The sequence below is a fragment of the Branchiostoma belcheri genome, unplaced genomic scaffold (assembly GCF_001625305.1).
Source record: "Branchiostoma belcheri isolate BF01 breed outbred unplaced genomic scaffold, Haploidv18h27 scaffold40, whole genome shotgun sequence".
Lineage (NCBI taxonomy): Eukaryota > Metazoa > Chordata > Leptocardii > Amphioxiformes > Branchiostomatidae > Branchiostoma > Branchiostoma belcheri.
The window spans coordinates 2,346,517-2,366,748 of record NW_017804021.1 but is presented as its reverse complement, the minus strand read 5'-3'; the positions used below and the strand labels follow the sequence as shown (position 1 = coordinate 2,366,748).

General features: G+C 42.9%; 2 protein-coding genes across 2 annotated transcripts in view; one reads left to right on the top strand and one right to left on the bottom strand.

Annotated features, from left to right (window-relative positions):
• Nucleotides 1-45: 45 nt before the first annotated feature.
• The window catches only part of LOC109477515 (E3 ubiquitin-protein ligase TRIM23-like), a 20,348-nt gene continuing 161 nt past the window's right edge, over nucleotides 46-20,232 (bottom strand). Inside the window, exons 2-6 of the mRNA XM_019778801.1 lie at nucleotides 2,876-3,005; nucleotides 2,144-2,254; nucleotides 1,590-1,714; nucleotides 823-886; nucleotides 46-65 (exon numbers count right to left, since the gene is read on the bottom strand). Coding sequence (XP_019634360.1) covers nucleotides 46-65; nucleotides 823-886; nucleotides 1,590-1,714; nucleotides 2,144-2,254; nucleotides 2,876-3,005 — 450 coding nt within the window. The remainder of the gene's footprint in view (nucleotides 66-822; nucleotides 887-1,589; nucleotides 1,715-2,143; nucleotides 2,255-2,875; nucleotides 3,006-20,232) is intronic.
• Nucleotides 4,185-20,100, top strand: LOC109477527. Its single transcript, XM_019778818.1, is given in 11 exon segments — nucleotides 4,185-4,373; nucleotides 5,509-5,615; nucleotides 6,013-7,679; nucleotides 7,791-8,471; nucleotides 8,473-10,165; nucleotides 10,298-10,473; nucleotides 14,199-14,909; nucleotides 15,076-15,179; nucleotides 15,303-15,409; nucleotides 15,545-17,354; nucleotides 17,478-20,100. Coding segments are annotated over 11 exon segments (9,168 nt in total). The 5' UTR covers nucleotides 4,185-4,299; the 3' UTR covers nucleotides 19,516-20,100.

Genomic DNA, 20,232 nt, shown 5'->3' with positions numbered 1-20,232 from the left:
ACTTATTGGAATTTCTAGAGAGACCTTCAAAACTTCTAGAAACACCTAAGAGATGTCTAGCCCCCCTGCAGCAAACAGTTCCACAGTCACCCAGGACATTCTACACTTCAAGTGTTCCTTTCATTCTCAGTTTATACTTCAGAAATGTCTAGAAAGACCAAAAAATCCCCTGGAAACACCTAAGAAATGTCCAGCACCCCTGCTGCCACTAGTTGATGTGATAGCCAGTCCAGCCCCTTACATAATTAACATCCATGTCCATAATATCACCAGGGTCCATAATATCACCACCTTGAGAAACAGTGTGCTTAAAGATATTTTTACTGCAACATACCCTAGGTATGTACATTTGAGGTGTGCAGGAGTGCATAGCAAAAGTATGTTGCAGTAAAAATATCTTAAAGCACACTGTTTCTCAAGGTGGCGAAATTATGGACCCTGGTGATATTATGGACATGGAAGTTACACCTTCTTTGAGTTAAAGAAGACTTAACAAACTTAAGAAACGTCTAGAAAGACTTAAGAAATATCCAGCACCCCTGCTGCCACCAGTTGGTGAGATAACCAGTCCAGTCCGTCGTGTAGACCCATGCCTGTCCGGGCGTCGCAGGCTTGGATATGCCAGGAGCGGCCACAACACAGTTTGTGCAGGCTCAGTCTGTCGGTTATCTCTTCTATAGGCAGGGCATTCGGGAGGTCCTGTAGAAATTAATAGATGGTAAGAAATGCATCTTAAGCATAGTGAAACAGATCTTGAGGACCATGGCAGGTTTATGTATAACATTAGTTAGTTGTCAGACATTATATAATATGTACATGTACAGCACAGTTTGTGTAGGCTCAGTTTGTCTGTTATCTCTTCTATAGGCAGGGCATTCGGCAGGTCCTGGTAGGATATACAGTGAATAGAAATGGTAAGGATATGTCTTAAGCATATATAGTGAAACAAAGCCTGATATGAGGACCAGGTTTATAACTTTCAGGTGCACTCAAATTATGGAGTAAATACAGATAGATTCAAGTTTTCCTTCCTTCTTAAGTCTTGCTGTATGTATTTTCAACTTAAAATGTCTCTGAGAAGCAAAGAAATACATTAGTGTGCCCTAATGTAATCTGTCTGTGATCAGGTCTATACAGGCAGGGCATTGGAATGTCCTGTGTGGAAAATGAAAGTCAGTATGTGGTTATGATGTAAAGTGGAATGGAAACTGCAATGGAAGATCGTACTGTGTGGCATTGTGTTGTGCAGGAGCTTGCCCCGTCCCCCAGCCAGGGTGTCGACAGATGATGATGAAGTAAAGTGGTATGGCCACGTGTCACAGTTATCAGGAAGGTCAGGGAGGTCAAAAGAGGACCAAAAGGGAAACAAACTAGAGAATGGACCAACATGACATGGCTTGTTTCTGCAGTTTCAAATGCTCAAAGTATGAAATACTGATCCAAGTATGTGCCAATGTGGGGCATTGTGTGTCAATATCAAAAAGATTGTCTTATTCAGAATATTTTCAGTTTTGCTGCCCTGAAATTGTACTGGATGCCTTTAAGACCAGTTTGCTGATTCAAAACTTGAAAGTAAATCTCACTCTGACCTGTTTGTTGGCAAAGACCAGAAGAACGGCTTCTCTGAGTTCCTTCTCAGCCAGGAGCTTGGAAAGCTCATCGTACGCCTCGTCTATCCGCGCACAGTCCACGCTGTCTACCACAAATATCACAGCTGTAAATAAACAAACAAACAAACAAACAAGCTGTTAGACAAAGGTCTTGTGTACATATATCTGTGCACAGTCAACGCTGTCTATCACAAATATCACTTCTGGAAACAAACAAGTTGTAACATACACCTCCATGGTAATTTGCGACCACAGATCAGGCTCTATGGTATCCAGAACTGTGCCTATACCTGAATGGGTTAGGGTTAGGAACAGGCACGGTTTTGGATAGTCTCTGCATATCCAAGAACATAGATTTGCCCCAGACACAGTTCTGGATGTGCGTGTACTATCCAGAACCATGGCACGGTGAAACACTCCCATCCAAACATCAGTCACACCTACAAGTAGCATAGCTTGTATACCGGGGTTTGAAAGCCCAATGGGTTGACTGGGGATCGAACCCTGGACCCACTAAACGCACGAACACTTACCCTGTGTGTTGAGGTAGTAATGTTTCCACAGTGGTCGGAGTTTAGGTTTCCCTCCAACGTCCCAGATGGTGAACTTCAGGTTCTTGTACTCCACTGTTTCCACATTGAAGCCTGCAAAGGAAGGAAAAATCAAAAGTTCAACTTACAGTATTGTACTCTCACCAAATTTATACCATATTTCATCTTATGAACTACCAGTACTACCGTAGTAAACACATATTAACTTTATTTTCTGCAAGGATGCAATTTTTGTCTACTTATTTTGAACTCCCAACCTCTTGATCCAGAGGCAGGGTCACTAACCACAGGACCATTCATGCTACAGTTTGTGTATATAAACAAAAATGTTTCTTGTGCTAACCAATGGTGGGTATGGTCTGCATAAACTGCTTGTATTAGGTTAATAAGTTAGGTTAGGTTAGTGATTGACCAGTACTAACTGATAGTAGGAATGGTCTGCATAAACTCATTCTGTTTGTGTTAAGTTAATAAGTTAGGTTAAGTTACTGATTAACCAGTACTAACTGATAGCAGGTATGGTCTGCATGAACACGTCCTGCTTGTGCTATGTTAATAAGTTAGGTTAAGTTAATAGGTTTGGTTGATAAGTTATGTTAAGTTATTGATTAACCAGTACTAACCAATGGTTGGTATGGTCTGCATAAACTCATCCTGCTTGTACTATGTTAATAAGTTACTAATAGGTTAGGTTATTGATTAACCAGTACTAACCGATTGTAGGAATTGTCTGCATAAACTCGTCCTGTTTGAGTTTGAAGAGGATGGCAGTTTTTCCAGACTCGTCCAGACCCAAAGTCACAACCCGCATCTCCATCTTAGGCCCAATGTGGACTCGGTTGTCCTACATGGTAACAGGGAAGGAAGAATTCACTGGTCATGACAGTTCACCTAAGCTTGACATCTAATTCATAAAGCCTAAAGTGCACACAAATACAATGTCTGACTGGATGTTGTAATGTTAACACATTCACATCCTACATGTACGTACATTGAGTGTAAATGACTTATGAACAAAGTTTCCTGAAAGTTTGAAGTTTGGAATGCATGTAAGGCTTGCTGCACACATTTAATCCAGAATCTCCTGATGATACTATAGCATTAGTGTGGGAGATACCAGTTACATGTATCTATTCAGAAAGGTCACAGAAGTGCTGCTGTGGGAGGGGGTACATGTGTGTGTTGGGGGGTACATGTGTGTGTTGGGGGGTACATGTGTGTGGTGTTGTACATTGTTGTATCTGTGTTGTATGTCAACATGTCATTTATGATGTTCTTAAACAGTGTTGGTGTGGTTGATCTGGCGTGTGGTGGAAGGACGTTGTGTGATTTTATACATCTGTAAACGAATGTTCTTTTCATTGCAGTTGTCCTCGGTTTAGGCAGTCTTAAGCCACCTCCTGTCGCGAGTCGGGTGCTATGGCCATGGAAATTATCTATTCGTTGTAACCTGTCGTAGATCACTTCTGGTTTTTCAGCTACCAAAATTTTATTGAACATCATTAGCGTGTTTTTGTATAGTCTTCCGTTCACTGATAGCCAGTTCTGTACGTGTAGTTTGGGAGCAAGGTTGGCTGTTATTGTTATCTTGAAAGTTAATCTGTGTAATGGTAGAAGACATCACGAACACTTTCCATAGCAAGGAATTGGACTTGCCCAAGTTTTTGACTGTATACAACTCTTAAGTCTTTGTCAAGGAATTCCTCAACAAAGTCCAGTCCATTGTCTTGGAAATTACAGTTTTAACTCTTCACAATATTGGCTGTAATTGGTTGATGTTCGGCACATGCAGCTGGCTTAACCGTTTGGCTGAAAGAAAACACCATGTACATTAATGGCTGTGTAATACAGCCTATTGAACCTTGGTGTAAACATACGTATCATGTAACACGTGGCCTTTCATCCCCAGGTTGGTTTTTGTGTGGGGATACAAAAGATTGTTAATATTAGGCATGACATAATGGGAAAATCCCTGAGTCGGCCAGGGGAAACACAGAACTCTCACAAGTACAGGAATGTTCACAAGTAACAGGAGCGTTCACAAAACTTAGTGCAGGAACTCTCCCGAGAGAAATGTGAGCTAAATTTTGCAGCGAATTTGCAAGACTGAGAGTGAGAAGACCTGACCAGTGTGAAACATGGGGAACAGCTTATGTAAATGTAGAAGCACTGATGTCATCCGTGACCGGCGGGTTCACCCAGAAACACTCAGGTGGGTATTACTAAATTTTTTTTGTCAATTTAAGCAAGAGGAGAAGTTCCTAACTCCTCCTGCTCCTCCTCCTCCAGTGTATTCTACATCTGCAGTTGATAGTAAAAATGTCTTACTCTTCTTTCAATGTGTCTTGGGAGCTCCCCAAATGCTCAGTTTATTTTCTGTTGTACAAGGGTCCAGCCTAGTTTTTAAGGCTGTAGATAAATGCACAACTATCCACACACACTCTACGAACAATATTTTCAGATCACTCCTAAATTTCTCAACATTTACCTTTTTCTGAAGACATCATTGTTTTTGAACTGAAGGCCACTCCAATTCAATTTGTTGCTTCTCGGATCGCCCTGTCCATTTTTTTCTGATTTGCAAAAAAAAAAATTTTTGTTCTAAATTAACTTCAAAATGCTCAATGAAAGACATATTTTGGCCCCAATGGTTGAAAAAAGTCCTTTTCTTCCTGGTTCTTAAGTTTTACAATGTAACAATGCAATTTTGTTCCATTAAAAGTTCAAAATCTATAACAGTTTTAATTATAAACCAGCCTGGTATGTTCACTTCATGGCTCATATTGTAACATTTCCGGCTATCATGGGGTGCTTTGGCCTTTTCCTTTTTTTTTCGCCCTGTCACTCCTGATTTTTTCTTAAAGAATCTGAGCATTAAATTGGTGTGGCCTAAGTATGGGTTTCATTTAAACTTCAATGGGATGATTGCCAGGGATCAGAGTCAATTTTTGTTCAAAAGCAAGTGGAAAATGAAATTTGAAATCCAGAAACAATTGCAAATTAAAGCGCTTTGTATATTACTAGATGAACGCAATGACCTTTGTCCAATTCTATAATTCATCTGGAGGGTACTTGGAGAACTATCAGAATACTGTATAATGCAATATGCAAACTCAATCTCTATAGTAAACAATTTCTGGTTCAGAAATTTAAAACAGTATTTGAACAACGAGTCATTAATTTTGCTTCTTGTGTGTTCACTATCCTTAATCATTATGTTATATTAAATTACACAATAATTACATTGCTAACTGGTTTGTTTTAAAGTGCTATTTTTGTATGTAACTATGTAATTTGAATAAAGCGTTCCCGACACCCAATCCAAGTCCCTTGACTTTTTGTTTTAGTGAGTATGACAAACACCTTAAGGAAAGAGACTCCTCCTTTGCCAGGGCAGACGTGGACTCAGCAGAGCAGCACTTTGCAGCTGCACTCAAGATGGTACATGTGAGAGGTAAGGGGGAAACCCAATTAACATAAAAACTGAGGACACACGGAAATTGCAAGGAAACCAGCAATTTCTTCAAAAAGCTGTGGAACAATGCAAAGAAAAGAAAAACATGATGTCATTTTAAGTCTACGATTTCATCCAGTTAAAACACAAATCTGCTTGATGCACATTTAGCTCAGACAATTGTACAATTAATGTGTTTTGACACACAGATGAAGACATTTATCAACACTTAACCAAAAACAAAAACCTTCTTGGCAAAGGTAATCACTACAAAACAGTTGTTTCCACAACAAGTACCAGTAAGCTTCCCTTTTTTGTGATGTGTCTACTAACAGATTTAGTGTTTTTCAACGAAAAGGTAAGATATGAAATGCACAACATAGTTGTTTCTCCCCAGACCCCACAGCCCAGCAGTACCAGAGAGAGGTGGAGCCCCTGTGCAAGTTGGGGGATGTCTACAGTAAGCGAGGTCAGCAGACAGGAGACGGGGGAGACTTTGTCAAAGCAGCAGCGCTCTACAATGCAGCAATAGCCAGGTCAGAGGATCAAGTCCTCAATGGTAACATAGAAACAGCTATTAGAGAAGTAGACAAGCTGTTTCTAAAATATATCTTAGACATAAGTCATAACATAAGCCTAGACAACACAGAAAAACACAAGAAACAGCTGAAGGAGATGCGGGACCAGATCAAGCTGGAGATGGAAACCATTGACCAGCAGCTGGATCCCTATGTACATGATGAGGACAACCCATGTGTCAAAGAGATAGAGGCAAAACGAGCTCAGGCTGTCAGGCAGTTGTTTGACAAAATTGCACAACAAAGGAAGGACTTCATCAGCCTGCTTGTAGAAGAGTGTATTGGGTCAATGGGTCCCCCTCCCTGTAAGTATGCCCTGATAGGTTTGGGTTCACAGGCCACAGGACTGGTAACTCCATACTCAGACCTGGAGTTTGCCATCTTGGTAGAAGAGGAAAGTGAAGAATGTCTTGTGTATTTCCACAACCTCACCCACTATCTACACCTAAAGGTGGTCAACCTGGGAGAAACCATTCTCCCAGCACTGGCAATAAAATCTCTCAATGACTTCTACTCTGAGAACCCACTTGATGACTGGTACTATGACTCTGTTACACCTCGTGGGTTTGCATTTGATGGCTCCATGCCAAAGGCAAGCAAGACTCCACTGGGCAGGCAGGGAACTAAGGATGAACCACCCAGTGAACTCATCTGCACCCCAGAAAACATGGTTTCAAAACTACAAAAGGATGTCACACTATACCTAAAGGAAGGATATCACCTTGCCACTATCTTGAGAAACCCATGCCTGATAGCAGGGGACCAGGATTTGATTGACACATACATGGACATCACAGTGGAGATACTGCAAGCTGATGGGGGTAAAATGGCTCAACAACTGGCACAAGAGACACTGAAGGAAAACAGGAAAATCTACAGTACTAGTAATAAGTCAACAATAACTGCAAGGCTGATTGATGTAAAGAAAGACCTCTATCGCTTCCCAGCTGTAGCAGTGGACTGCTTGGCACTGTCTTCAGGCATCATACCTACCACAGTTTGGGAGACAATAGAAGAAATGGAAAAAAAACAAGTGATCAGCCCCAACAATGCACACCACCTGACAGTGCTTACCAGCATCTCAGCAGAACTCAGGCTCAGAACATACATGGCAAATGGTGGACAGAAGGAAAACCTGTCAGCTTTGGCCTCAATGGAAACAACACAGCAAGGACAGGAATCATCCCTACAGACCAATGAAGTACAGACAAACATGCTGAAACCAGTTTTTTACCTTCAAAATAAAAAACAGCTTTTCAGATACTATTACACTTCAGTCCCTCTGAAGAAGTTGTTATCTGTCATAGATATATGTACACTTTGTACTATACTATTACTAGTAGATGAAAGGTATGATACCAAAACAATTCTCAATTCATTTTCCGATCTCTATGAAAATTCTGCAAAAGTATGTGGAGTAATGTACTTTGAGTTATGCAAATACAGGCTTGCTATCACCTACCTTGACAAGGCCTTGGAGAAAGCTGTCCATTCAAACACAGAGACAATGAACTTATTCCAAAACCTTGGAGCAGCTAAGGTGGGAAACTACAAAGAAGTAATCAAGTATAATGAAGAAACGCCACAAATACATCAGATTAAATCACATCTTGACATCGCCTCCTTACTCAGCAACCTGGGGGCAGCCTGGTGCCACCTGGGTGATTACAGAAAAGCAATCAGCTACCTGGAACAGGCACTGCAGATGCACAGGAGTATCTATGGTCAGGGTACAGAACATCTCGACATTGCCTTGTCACTCAACAACCTGGGGACAGCCTGGGACAAACTGGGTGATTACAAGAAAGCACTCAGCTACCTTGAACAGGCACTGCAGATGTACAGGAGTATCTATGGTCAGGGTACAGAACATCCTCACATTGCTGCCTCACTCGACAACCTGGGGTCAGCCTGGGGTATCCTGGGTGATTACAAGAAAGCACTCAGCTACCTTGAACAGGCACTGCAGATGTACAGGAGTATCTATGGTCAGGGTACAGAACATCCTCACATTGCCAACTCACTCGACAACCTGGGGGCAGTCTGGTGCCACCTGGGTGATTACAGGGAAGCAATCAGCTACTTTAAACAGGCACTGCAGATGTGCAGGAGTATCTATGGTCAGGGTACAGAACATCCCAACATTGCCCTTTCACTCAACAACCTGGGGGGAGCCTGGGGTGGCCTGGGTGATTACAAGAAAGCTATCAGCTACTTGGAACAGGCATTACAGATGTGGAGGGCTATCTATGGTAGTACTACAGAACATGATCACATTGACCAAATTACTCAACAACCTGGGGGAAGCCTGGGGTAACCTGGGTGATTACAAAAAAGCAATCAGCTACCATGAACAGGCACTGCAGATGGAGAGGAGTGTCTATGGTCAGACTAAAGCACATCCTGACATTGTCGCCTCACTCAACAACCTAGGGGTATCCTGGAGAAAACTGGGTGATTACAGGAAAGCAATCAGCTACTATGAACAGACACTGCAGATGTGCAGGAGTATCTATGGTCAGACTAAAGCACATCCTGAAATTGCCATCTTATTCAACAACCTGGGGGGAGCCTGGCACCATCTGGGTGATTACAGAAAAGCAGTCAGCTACTATGAACAGGCACTACAGATGTGCAGGAGTATCTATGGTCAGGGTACAGCACATCCTCACATTGCCTTGTCACTCAACAACCTGGGGGCAGCCTGTCACTGCCTGGGTGATAACAGAAAGGCACTCAGCTACTATGAACAGTCACTGCAGATGTGTTGGGCTATCTACGGTACAGAACATGATGACATTGCACGCTTACTCAACAACTTGGGGACAGCCTGGGGCCACCTGGGTGATCACAGGAAAGCAGTCAACTACCTTGAACAGGCACTGCAGATGTACAGGAGTATCTATGGTCAGGGTACAGAACATCCTCACATTGCCATCTCACTCGACAACCTGGGGTCAGCCTGGCACGACCTGGGTGATAACAGAAAGGCACTCAGCTACCATGAACAGGCACTGCAGATGTGTTGGTCTATCTACGGTACAGAACATGATGACATTGCACGCTTACTCAACAGGGTGGGGTTAACCTGGGATGACCTGGGTGATTCTAAGAAAGCAGTCAGCTACCATGAACAGGCACTGGAGATGTGCAGGAGTATCTATGGTCAGGGTACAGAACATCCTCGCGTTGCCACCTCACTCAACAACCTGGGTTTAGCCTGGGGTGACCTGGGTGATTACAGAAAAGCAATCAATTATCATGAACAGGCACTGCAGATGAAAAGGAGTATCCATGGTCAGGGTACAGAACATCCTGACATTGCAAACTCACTCAACAATCTGGGGTTAGCCTGGAGGCACCTGGGTGATCACAGAAAAGCAATCAGCTACCATGAACAGGCACTACAGATGCGCAGGAGTATCTATGGTCAGGGTACAGAACATCCTGACATTGCCACCTCACTCAATAACCTGGGGGAAGCCTGGAGGCACCTGGGTGATAACAGAAAAGCAATCAGCTACCATGAACAGGCACTGCAGATGACAAGGAGCATCTATGGTCAGACTAAAGCACATCCTGACATTGCCTGCTCACTCAACAACCTGGGGTTAGCCTGGGACAACCTGGGTGATTACAGGAAAGCTATCAATTATCATGAACAGGCACTGCAGATGCACAGGAGTATCTATGGTCAGACCAAAGCACATCCTGACATTGCCCGCTCACTCAACAACCTGGGGTTAGCCTGGGACAACCTGGGTGATTACATGAAAGCTATCAGCTACTATGAACAGGCACTGCAGATGCGCAGAAGTATCTATGGTCAGACCAAAGCACATCCTGACATTGCCCGCTCACTCAACAACCTGGGGTTAGCCTGGTGCCACCTGGGTGATTACAGGAAAGCAATCAGCTACTATGAACAGACACTGCAGATGCTCAGGAGTATCTATGGTCAGGGTACAGAACATCCTCACATTACTACTCCTCTCAACGAACCTGGGGAATGCCTGGCACCACCTGGGTGATTACAGAAAACAATCAGCTACCATGAACAGGCACTGCAGATGTACAGGAGTATCTATGGTCAGAATACAGAACATCCTGAAATTGCCACCTCACTCAACAACCTGGGTATGGCCTGGAGGCACCTGGGTGATCACAGAAAAGCAATCAGCTACCATGAACAGGCACTGCAGATGCGCAGGAGTATCTATGGTCAGACTAAAGCACACCCTGACATTGCCACCTCACTTAACAACCTGGGGTCAGCCTGGTACTTATTTGGTGACCCTAGAAAGCCCTCAGTCTCTGCCAAGAAGCCTTGGTTATGGCAAAGCAGGTTTACCCCCAAGACAAAAGTCATCCATTGATAAAAGAAATTGAATCTAATCTAGCTGTAATATCATTATCAACACAAGTGTTGGCCATGTCCAGTACAGAGGCTACAGGTAACAGATGAGAATCTCTTATATTCCATAGATTCCAAAGATTTGAAGTTTGTGTCTGTCCTGTTACATGTAAGAACCATTAGAAACATCTAGACTGTCAGCACAACTAAGAAAGCTTCATCCCTGAAATCAAATAATCTTTCTGTAACTTTAAGATGTATTTATATATAATTATGGAGAATGGCAATTGTACAGTATACTTAGGCACATAGAAAACATATTTACTAGTTATCTGGTAAAAATGAACTTTGTTTAAAACACACCAATATTTTGAAGTGTAATTTTAAACCAGTTTGAAATACGTCATGTATGTGTACACTAACTAATACTACTAGACTGTTGTAACAAACATCTATATATGGAGAAACATTCAGATATGCAAGAAATAAGATATTCCCTAAATAAGATATTCTCTAGAATGATATGTGTATGATTAACTTCTGAGTCAGTAAAAGTGCACTTTATTGAACGAATCAGTAAACGTGCACTTCATTGTAAAAGACACCGATATTTTGAACAGTGTACAGTTTTATCAGTTTGAGATATGTGTAAACAATAGTTAAGTTAGAGTTGTAATAAATATATGGACAAATGTTCATCTTTGCAAGAACTAAAGATATCACAGAATAAAGGCAATCATGCTTTTTCATTTGACATGAGAAATTTAATCTAAACCTTCCCACATGTAAAAACTATTTTCTGGATAAATTGTAACATCAGTTATCACAGTTTTGATACCTGTTTTTTTAGCTTCCCACTAGTATTGCTTTAGTGTGTGCGTATGTGTGCCTGTATGCCTGTGCCTGTATGCCTGTGTATGTGTGCCTGTATGCCTGTGTATGTGTGCATGCATGTGTGCCTGTATGCCTGTGCATGTGTGCCTGTATATGTGTGCCGTATGTGTGTCTGTGCATGTGTGCCTGTATGCCTGTGCATGTGTGCCTGTATGCCTGTGCATGTGTGCATGCATGTGTGCCTGTATGCCTGTGCATGTGTGCCTGTATGCCTGTGCATGTGTGCATGCATGTGTGCCTGTGTGCCTGTGCATGTGTGCCTGTATGCCTGTGCATGTGTGCCTGTATGCCTGTGCATGTGTGCATGCATGTGTGCCTGTGTGCCTGTGCATGTGTGCCTGTATGCCTGTGCATGTGTGCCTGTGCCTGTATGCCTGTGCATGTGTGCCTGTATGCCTGTGCATGTGTGCATGCATGTGTGCCTGTATGCCTGTGCATGTGTGCCTGTATGCCTGTGCATGTGTGCATGCATGTGTGCCTGTGTGCCTGTGCATGTGTGCCTGTATGCCTGTGCATGTGTGCCTGTATGCCTGTGCATGTGTGCCTGTATGCCTGTGCATGTGTGCATGCATGTGTGCCTGTATGGCTGTGCATGTGTGCATGCATGTGTGCCTGTGTGCCTGTGCATGTGTGCCTGTATGCCTGTGCATGTGTGCCTGTATGCCTGTGCATGTGTGCATGCATGTGTGCCTGTGTGCCTGTGCATGTGTGCCTGTATGCCTGTGCATGTGTGCCTGTATGCCTGTGCGTGTGTGCATGCATGTGTGCCTGTATGCCTGTGCATGTGTGCATGCATGTGTGCCTGTATGGCTGTGCATGTGTGCCTGTATGCCTGTGCATGTGTGCCTGTATACCTGTGCATGTGTGCCTGTATGCCTGTGCATGTGTGCCTGTATGCCTGTGCATGTGTGCATGCATGTGTGCCTGTGCATGTGTGCTTGCATGTGTGCCTGTATGCCTGTGTGTGGGAGAGACTGTGTAAGCATGTTCCATTTACCCCAACATCTTTCAAGTTTGACAAGTTAGGCCTGGTGTGCACACAGTTGTGCATGTGAGAATTTCCGATATTGATGATGAACTATTATATATAATAGTACAAAGCCTCAACTAATGTAGGGGTCCATATTGAAGACCAACCTTAATAAAGGTGAGGGTAGATGTGCACTAGTTGCTGTGCACCCCTACTGTTCTTGAAGGACCTTAATTAAGGACTGTGTGGACTGCATGACAAGTTGTAGGTTATTCCATACTTTCACTACTCTGTAATGCAGTGAAACATTTCTCAAAAAAGTTGTCTAATGATGTAAGTGACGGCAAAGAAGCAAAGTGACTAAACCCCATGTACACACAGTAGTATACGTACATGTTACCCCATGCCCTGCAGTATGTGTGACATTCACACAGCCCAGTCAACCATGGTGTAAACATATCAGGTAACAAGTGGCCTTTCAGCCACAGGTTGTCCTTTATGGCAGGTTTACAGGCTTTCCGACTTCCAGCTAATCACATTGCAAGCTTTCCCTGACGTCATCCAACTATCGCGAGATATCACGAGACATTGTGAAAATCAAGATGGCGTCCACACATGCAGGCGATGGCGATGTTTTCGCCTATTTTCAACGCAAATTTCTTGATTTTGCGGAAGGATTTACACATTGAAACGTTCTGGAATGCTGATCTATTAAGTCCCATCGACCATCCGGTATTTTGGACCTGTACCGAAACGATTTTGGACTGGATTTTGGACCAATACTGGGCAGGTACAGCTGACTGGAACACATCCCTAGTAGTGACAGAGTGACACGCACAAAGCCCAGTGAACCTTGTGTACACGTACATATCAGGTAACATGTGACCTTTCAGCCCAAGGTAATAAGTGCCTTTTGTGTGGGGATACAAAAGACTGTTGACATTAGGCATGACCTAATGGGGAAGTCCCCGAGTCAGCCAGGGGAAACCCAGAACTCTCACAAGGAAGTACAGGAACTCTCACAAGGAAGCACAGGAGGAACAGACTTCTCTACCCAGGCAGGTTCACAGCTGTGGATTCTCAGACATCCAGGTGAGGTTAAAGACAAGTTAAAAGGCATCTACATGTACATGTAAGTTAGTGATATGTAGACAGTTTATGGGGCTACTGGGCTTTGACAAAAGGTTACTTTTGGGGCGCACCTCAAAATGGTTAATTAGATGCACGTACTACTGCGCACTCGCGCACAGCCTGCTGGGTAGGCAGCAGGCAACACCTCAGTTCAGTCTTGACACGCTAGTAGCAGGTGAGATTTAGACATGTCTCAGACATCCAGGGGAAATTTAGACATGTTTTATTGTTCTTGACTGTGGCCGCCATGCATCAGAACCTGATCATGATGCCCGTGGATGATTGATTGTTCTTGATCCTCTACTGTCGGTTATTTCTTCTGCCAGTACGCTTTTATGCTACATTAAGTCATTGTACAGTTGTATTCACATTGTAAATGTCTGTATATTGTCTTGTTGTATATCCTCTTGTTTCCCCAGACCTTTAAATGATCTTGTTCCTTTCCACAGATCAGCAACTATACAAAACAGTGCTAACACCTAAATAAAATGAGTTGTTCAAAGTCACTGCAAGCCATGTGCAACACTGTGACCAAGTGAGGAAAAAATTTCTGTGAAACTAAAAAAAGTGTGAAGTTCAACATGAATTGTTAAAAATAGCAAAAATATTGATAACGACAATTTTAATTTTATCTGTGACAATCATCATCAAACAATCAATCAAACAAACAAACAAACAAACAAACAGACATCAATATGGCCAACTCAGTAAAGAAGTTACAACACTTCCAGTTGTACCTCAAGAGTCAAGATGACAAAGAGGTTGTTTTTGTGCATGCACTTAGAGAAACCATAGTCTGTAGAAATTATGTCATGCAAGTAGAAGTCTTGAAAAGTCTTGGAGACCTGCATCTTGAGAAAGCCAAGCTCAGTAAAGATTCAGCAGAGTTTGACAAGGCTGCTGCCCTGTATGCTGCTGCCTTAGAGTGCTGCACAGTACCAAACATGAAACAAACACTTGAGGATGAACTTGAACATTCAAAACTTTGCAGACAACTGCTGCAGGGGTACAGTCCACAGTATCAGTGGTCACAGAACTACAGGGGCACTACTGACAGTAATGTCTTAAGGGTGGCAGAGATTTGTGACAAACTGGACAGAAGTGTCAGAAATTCCTTTGAACAGACTTACACAGAAATGTTAGTAACTGCAATCGGGAACAGCGACATGTTCTTGGAAGTTGAGGTTCTAAAATCTCTCGGCGACATCTACCTTGAGAAAGGCAAGACAACCTCTGATGTATCCCAGTTCTCCAAGGCAGCTGCCATGTACAACAAGGCCCAAAAAACATGTGGGGATCCTGAGACAAAACTGACTCTAAAGCATCGCATTGAATACATGGAGAAGATCAGGAAAGCCATGAAAAGGGTAAGTAGCTTTAGGAACTTTATGAGTAGCATTGCATCAATCTATATACGATACAAATGCAAAGATATTATACACAACTACAGAATCTGACGTACATGTACATGTAGCAAATAGTACTTGAACAAATGCAATGTACATATTGACAAATATGGCTTAAATTATACAGAAACGATCATCAAATAAACCAAGACCAAGAGAAAGAAGCTCACACATGGAGAACATCACAAGAACTCACACTCAGGACCAAAATCTTCAAACAGACAAAGCAAGGTGGGGAAATATACTACAAACATTTAATGAGGATATTAAGTACATTCTGAAATTTAAAAAAAATTAAATGTCCACCTCATGTAAGTCTCAATAACTTTGTTACGTTTTGTTTTGCTTTTTTAGAGCATACACCAACCACCTTAAGGAAGGAGACTCCTCCCTTGGCAGATCAGACCTGGACTCAGCAGAGCAGCACTTTGCAGCTGCACTCAAAATAGTGCATGTGAGAGGTAAAGAGCATAAATGATTCTTCTTGAATGGAAATGTTTTATCTACAGCAATATTTACTGTTTTTTGGCATTGTGTAACTGTTATTCACACGTGTAACATCATGGGTGAAACATTATAATTATTGTTCCTCCCAGACCCCACAGCCCAGCAGTACCAGAGAGAGGTGGAGCCCCTGTGCAAGTTGGGGGATGTCTACAGTAAGCGAGGTCAGCAGACAGGAGACGGGGGAGACTTTGTCAAAGCAGCAGCACTCTACAATGCAGCAATAGCCAGGTCAGAGGATCAAGTCCTCAATGGTAACATAGAAACAGCTATTGGAGAAGTAGACAAATTGTTTCTGAAATGTATCTTAGGTATTCATAGCAATGTTAGCCACTATGACACAGAAAAACACAAGAAACAGCTGAAGGAGATGCGGGACCAGATCAAGCTGGAGATGGAAACCATTGACCAGCAGCTGGATCCATATGTACATGATGAGGACGACCCATGTGTCAGAGAGATAGAGGCAAAACGAGCTCAGGCTGTCAAGCAGTTGTTTGAGAAAATTGCACAACAAAGGAAGGAGTTCATCAGCCTGCTTGTAGAAGAGTGTATTGGGTTAATGGGTCCCCCTCCCTGTAAGTATGCCCTGATAGGTTTGGGTTCACAGGCCACAGGACTGGTAACTCCATACTCAGACCTGGAGTTTGCCATCTTGGTAGAAGAAGAAAGTGAAGAATGTCTTGTGTATTTCCGTAATCTCAGCCACTATCTACACCTCAAGGTGGTCAACCTGGGAGAAACCATTCTCCCAGCACTGGGAATAAAATCTCTCAATGACTTCTACTCTGAGAACCCACTTGACAACTGGTACTATGACTCTGTTACACCTCATGGGTTTGCATTTGATGGCTCCATGCCAAAGGCAAGCAAGACTCCATTGGGCAGGCAGGGAACCAAGAACAAACCACCCAGTGAACTCATCTGCACCCCACAAAACATGGTTTCAAAACTACAAAAGGATGTCACACTGTACCTGAAGGAAGGATATCACCTTGCCACCATCTTGAGAAACCCATGGCTGATAGCGGGGGACCAGGATTTGATTGACACATACATGAACATCACAGTGGAGATACTACAAGCTGATGGGGGCAAAATGGCTCAACAACTGGCACAAGAGATAAGGAAAGAAAACATGGAAAGGATCAGCAATGAGGAAACAATAACTGCAAGGCTGATTGATGTAAAGAAAGAAATCTATCGCTTCCCAGCTTTAGCAGTGGACTGCTTGGCACTGTCTTCAGGCATCATACCTACCACAGTTTGGGAGACAATAGAAGAAATGGAAAACCAACAAGTGATCAGCCCCAACAATGCACACCACCTGACAGTGCTTACCAGCATCTCAGCAGAACTCCGGCTCAGAACATACATGGCAAATGGTGGACAGAAGGAAAACCTGTCAGCTTTGGCCTCAATGGAAACAACACAGCATGGACAGGAATCATCCTTACAGACCAATGATGAAGCACAGACAAATATGCTGAAACCTGTTTTCCACCTACAAAATGAAAAACAGCTTTTCAGATACTACTATACTTCAATCCCTCTGAAGAAGGTTTTGTCTGAATCATCTGAAAAGAAAACAAACCACAACTCATTCTCAGAATTCTATGATAATTCTCCAAAAGTATGTGGAAGGATGTACAAAGAAGTCTGTAAATATAGGCTGGCTATGAGTTACTATATTGAGGCCTTGAAAAAGGCTGAGGATACAGATACTAGTACTGAAAAAATAGACTTGCTTTTATCACTTGGATTTATTTGCCATCGGACTGGAGACTACCAAAAATCAATTGACTACAACAAGGAGGCACTACAAATACACAGGAGTATCTATGGCCAGACTACAGCACATCCTCAAATTGCCACGTTATTTAACAACCTGGGGTTAGCCTGGTGCCATATGGGTGATTATAGAAAAGCAATCAGCTACCTTGAACAGGCACTGCAGATGTACAGGGGGTGGAGTATCTATGGTCAGGGTACAGAACATCCTGACATTGCCATCTCACTCAACAGCCTGGGGGCAGCCTGGCATGACCTGGGTGATTACAGAAAAGCAATCAACTATTATGAACAGGCACTGCAGATGAAGAGGAGTATCTATGGTCTGGGTACAGAACATCCTGACATTGCTGGCTCACTCAACAACCTGGGGGGAGCCTGGCACCACCTGGGTGATTACAGTAAAGCAATCAACTATTATGAACAGGCACTGCAGATGAAGAGGAGTATCTATGGTCTGGGTACAGAACATCCAGAAATTGCCTTGTCACTCAACAACATGGGGGGAGCCTGGTGCCATCTGGGTGATTATAGAAAAGCAATCAGCTACTATGAACAGGCACTGCAGATGAACAGGAGTATCTATGGTCTGGGTACAGAACATCCTGACATTGTCACCTCACTCAACAACCTGGGGACAGCCTGGAGTGACCTGGGTGATTACAGGAATGCAATCAGCTACCATGAACAGGCACTGCAGATGTACAAGAGTATCTATGGTCAGGGTACAGAACATCCTAAAATTGCCACCTCACTCAATAACCTGGGGTTAGCCTGGTGCCACCTGGCTGATTATAGAAAAGCGATCAGCTACCAAGAACAGGCACTGCAGATATACAGGAGTATCTTTGGTCAGGATACAGAACATCCTGTCATTGCCATCTCACTCAACAGCCTGGGGTTAGCCTGGTGCCACCTGGGTGATTACAGAAGAGCAATCAGCTACCATGAACAGGCACTGCAGATGAACAGGAGTATCTATGGTCAGGGTACAGAACATCCAGAAATTGCCTTGTCACTCAACAACATGGGGGGAGCCTGGTGCAACCTAGGTGATTACAGTAAAGCGATCAGCTACTATGAACAGGCACTGCAGATAAGGAAGAGCATCTATGGTCAGGGTACAGCACATCCTATCATACCTACCTTACTCAGCAACCTGGGCACAGCCTGGCACCACCTGGGGGAGCACAGGAAAGCAATCAATTATCATGAACAGGCACTGCAGATGTACAGGAGTATCTATGGTCAGGGTAAAGCACATCCTCACATTGCCACCTCACTCAGCAACCTGGGGACAGCCTGGTGTTACCTGGGTGATCACAGAAAAGGAATCAGCTACTATGAACAGGCACTACAGATGAATAGGAGTATCTATGGTCAGACTAAAGCACATCCTGACATTGCCATCTCACTCAACAACCTGGGGTCAGCTTGGTACCACCTAAGTGATTACAGAAAAGCAATCAGCTACTATGAACAGACACTGCAGATGTTAGGGGCAATCTATGGTCAGGGAAAAATGCATCCTTACATTGCCACCTCACTGAACAACTTGGGGGGAGCCTGGGAACACCTGGGTGATTACAGGAAAGCAATCAGCTACTATGAACAGGCACTGCAGATGCACAGGAGTATCTATGGTCAGAATAAAGCACATCCTGAAATTGCCACCTCACTCAACAACCTGGGGTTAGCCTGGCACCACCTGGGTGATTACAGGAAAGTAATCAGCTACTATGAACAGGCACTGCAGATGTACAGGAGTACCTATGGTGAGCATAAACCACATCCTAACATTGCCAACTTCCTTAACAACCTGGGGACAGCCTGGTGCCACCTGGGTGATTGCAGAAAAGCAATCAGCTACCATGAACAGGCACTGCAGATGAGTAGGAGTATCTATGGTCAGGGTACAGAACATCCTGACATTGCTGCCTCACTCAACAACCTGGGGACAGCCTGGTACCACCTGGGTGATTACAGGAAAGCGATCAGCTACTATGAACAGGCACTGCAGATGGAGAGGAGTATCTATGGTCAGGGTACAAAACATCCCAACATTGCCACCTCACTCAACAACCTGGGGTCAGCCTGGTACAAACTTGGTGACCACAGAAAAGCAATCAGTCTCTGCAAAGAAGCCTTGGTTATGGCAAGGCAGGTTTACCCCCAAGACAAAAGCCATCCATTGATAAAGAGAATTGAATCTAATCTAGCATCAACACAAGCATCTGCCATGTCCAGTATAGAAACTACAGGTAACAGATGAGAATCGCTTATATTCCATAGAGTCCAAAGATTTGAATTTTGTGTCTGTCATGTTACATGTTAAAAACATCTAGACTATGACTGTCAGCACAACACTAACTAAAAAGCTTCATCCCTGGAATCAAATAATCTTTCTGTAAAGATGTATTCATATATAATTATGGAAAATGTCAACTGTACAGTGTACTTAGTCACATAGAAAACATATTTACTAGTTATCTGGTAAAAATGAACTTTGTTTAAAACACACCAATATTTTGAAGTGTAATCTTAAACCAGTTGGAGATATGTGTACACTAACTAATACTAGAGTTGTAACAAACATCTATGGACAAACATTTAGCTATGTAACAAGTCAGATATTCTCTAAAGATATTCTGTAGAATTATATTAATTTTGTATGATTGACTTTAGCACATGGAAAAAGGCATCTGCATCAGTCTGTATTCAATTTGTAGTTGTTTGAGTTGGTAAAAGTGCACTTTACTGTAAAACACACCAATATTTTGAACAGTGTACACTTTTATCAGTTTGAGGTATGTGTACGTACACAATCTGTACGTTAATAAAGTTGTAACAAAAATCTATGGACAAAGATTTAGCTATATAAGATTGATATAACAGAATAAAGACAATGAATCATGCTTTTTCATTTGACATGAGAAAATTAATACGTTTCTACAGTGGAACTATTTTCTAGATTAATTTTTACCCACAT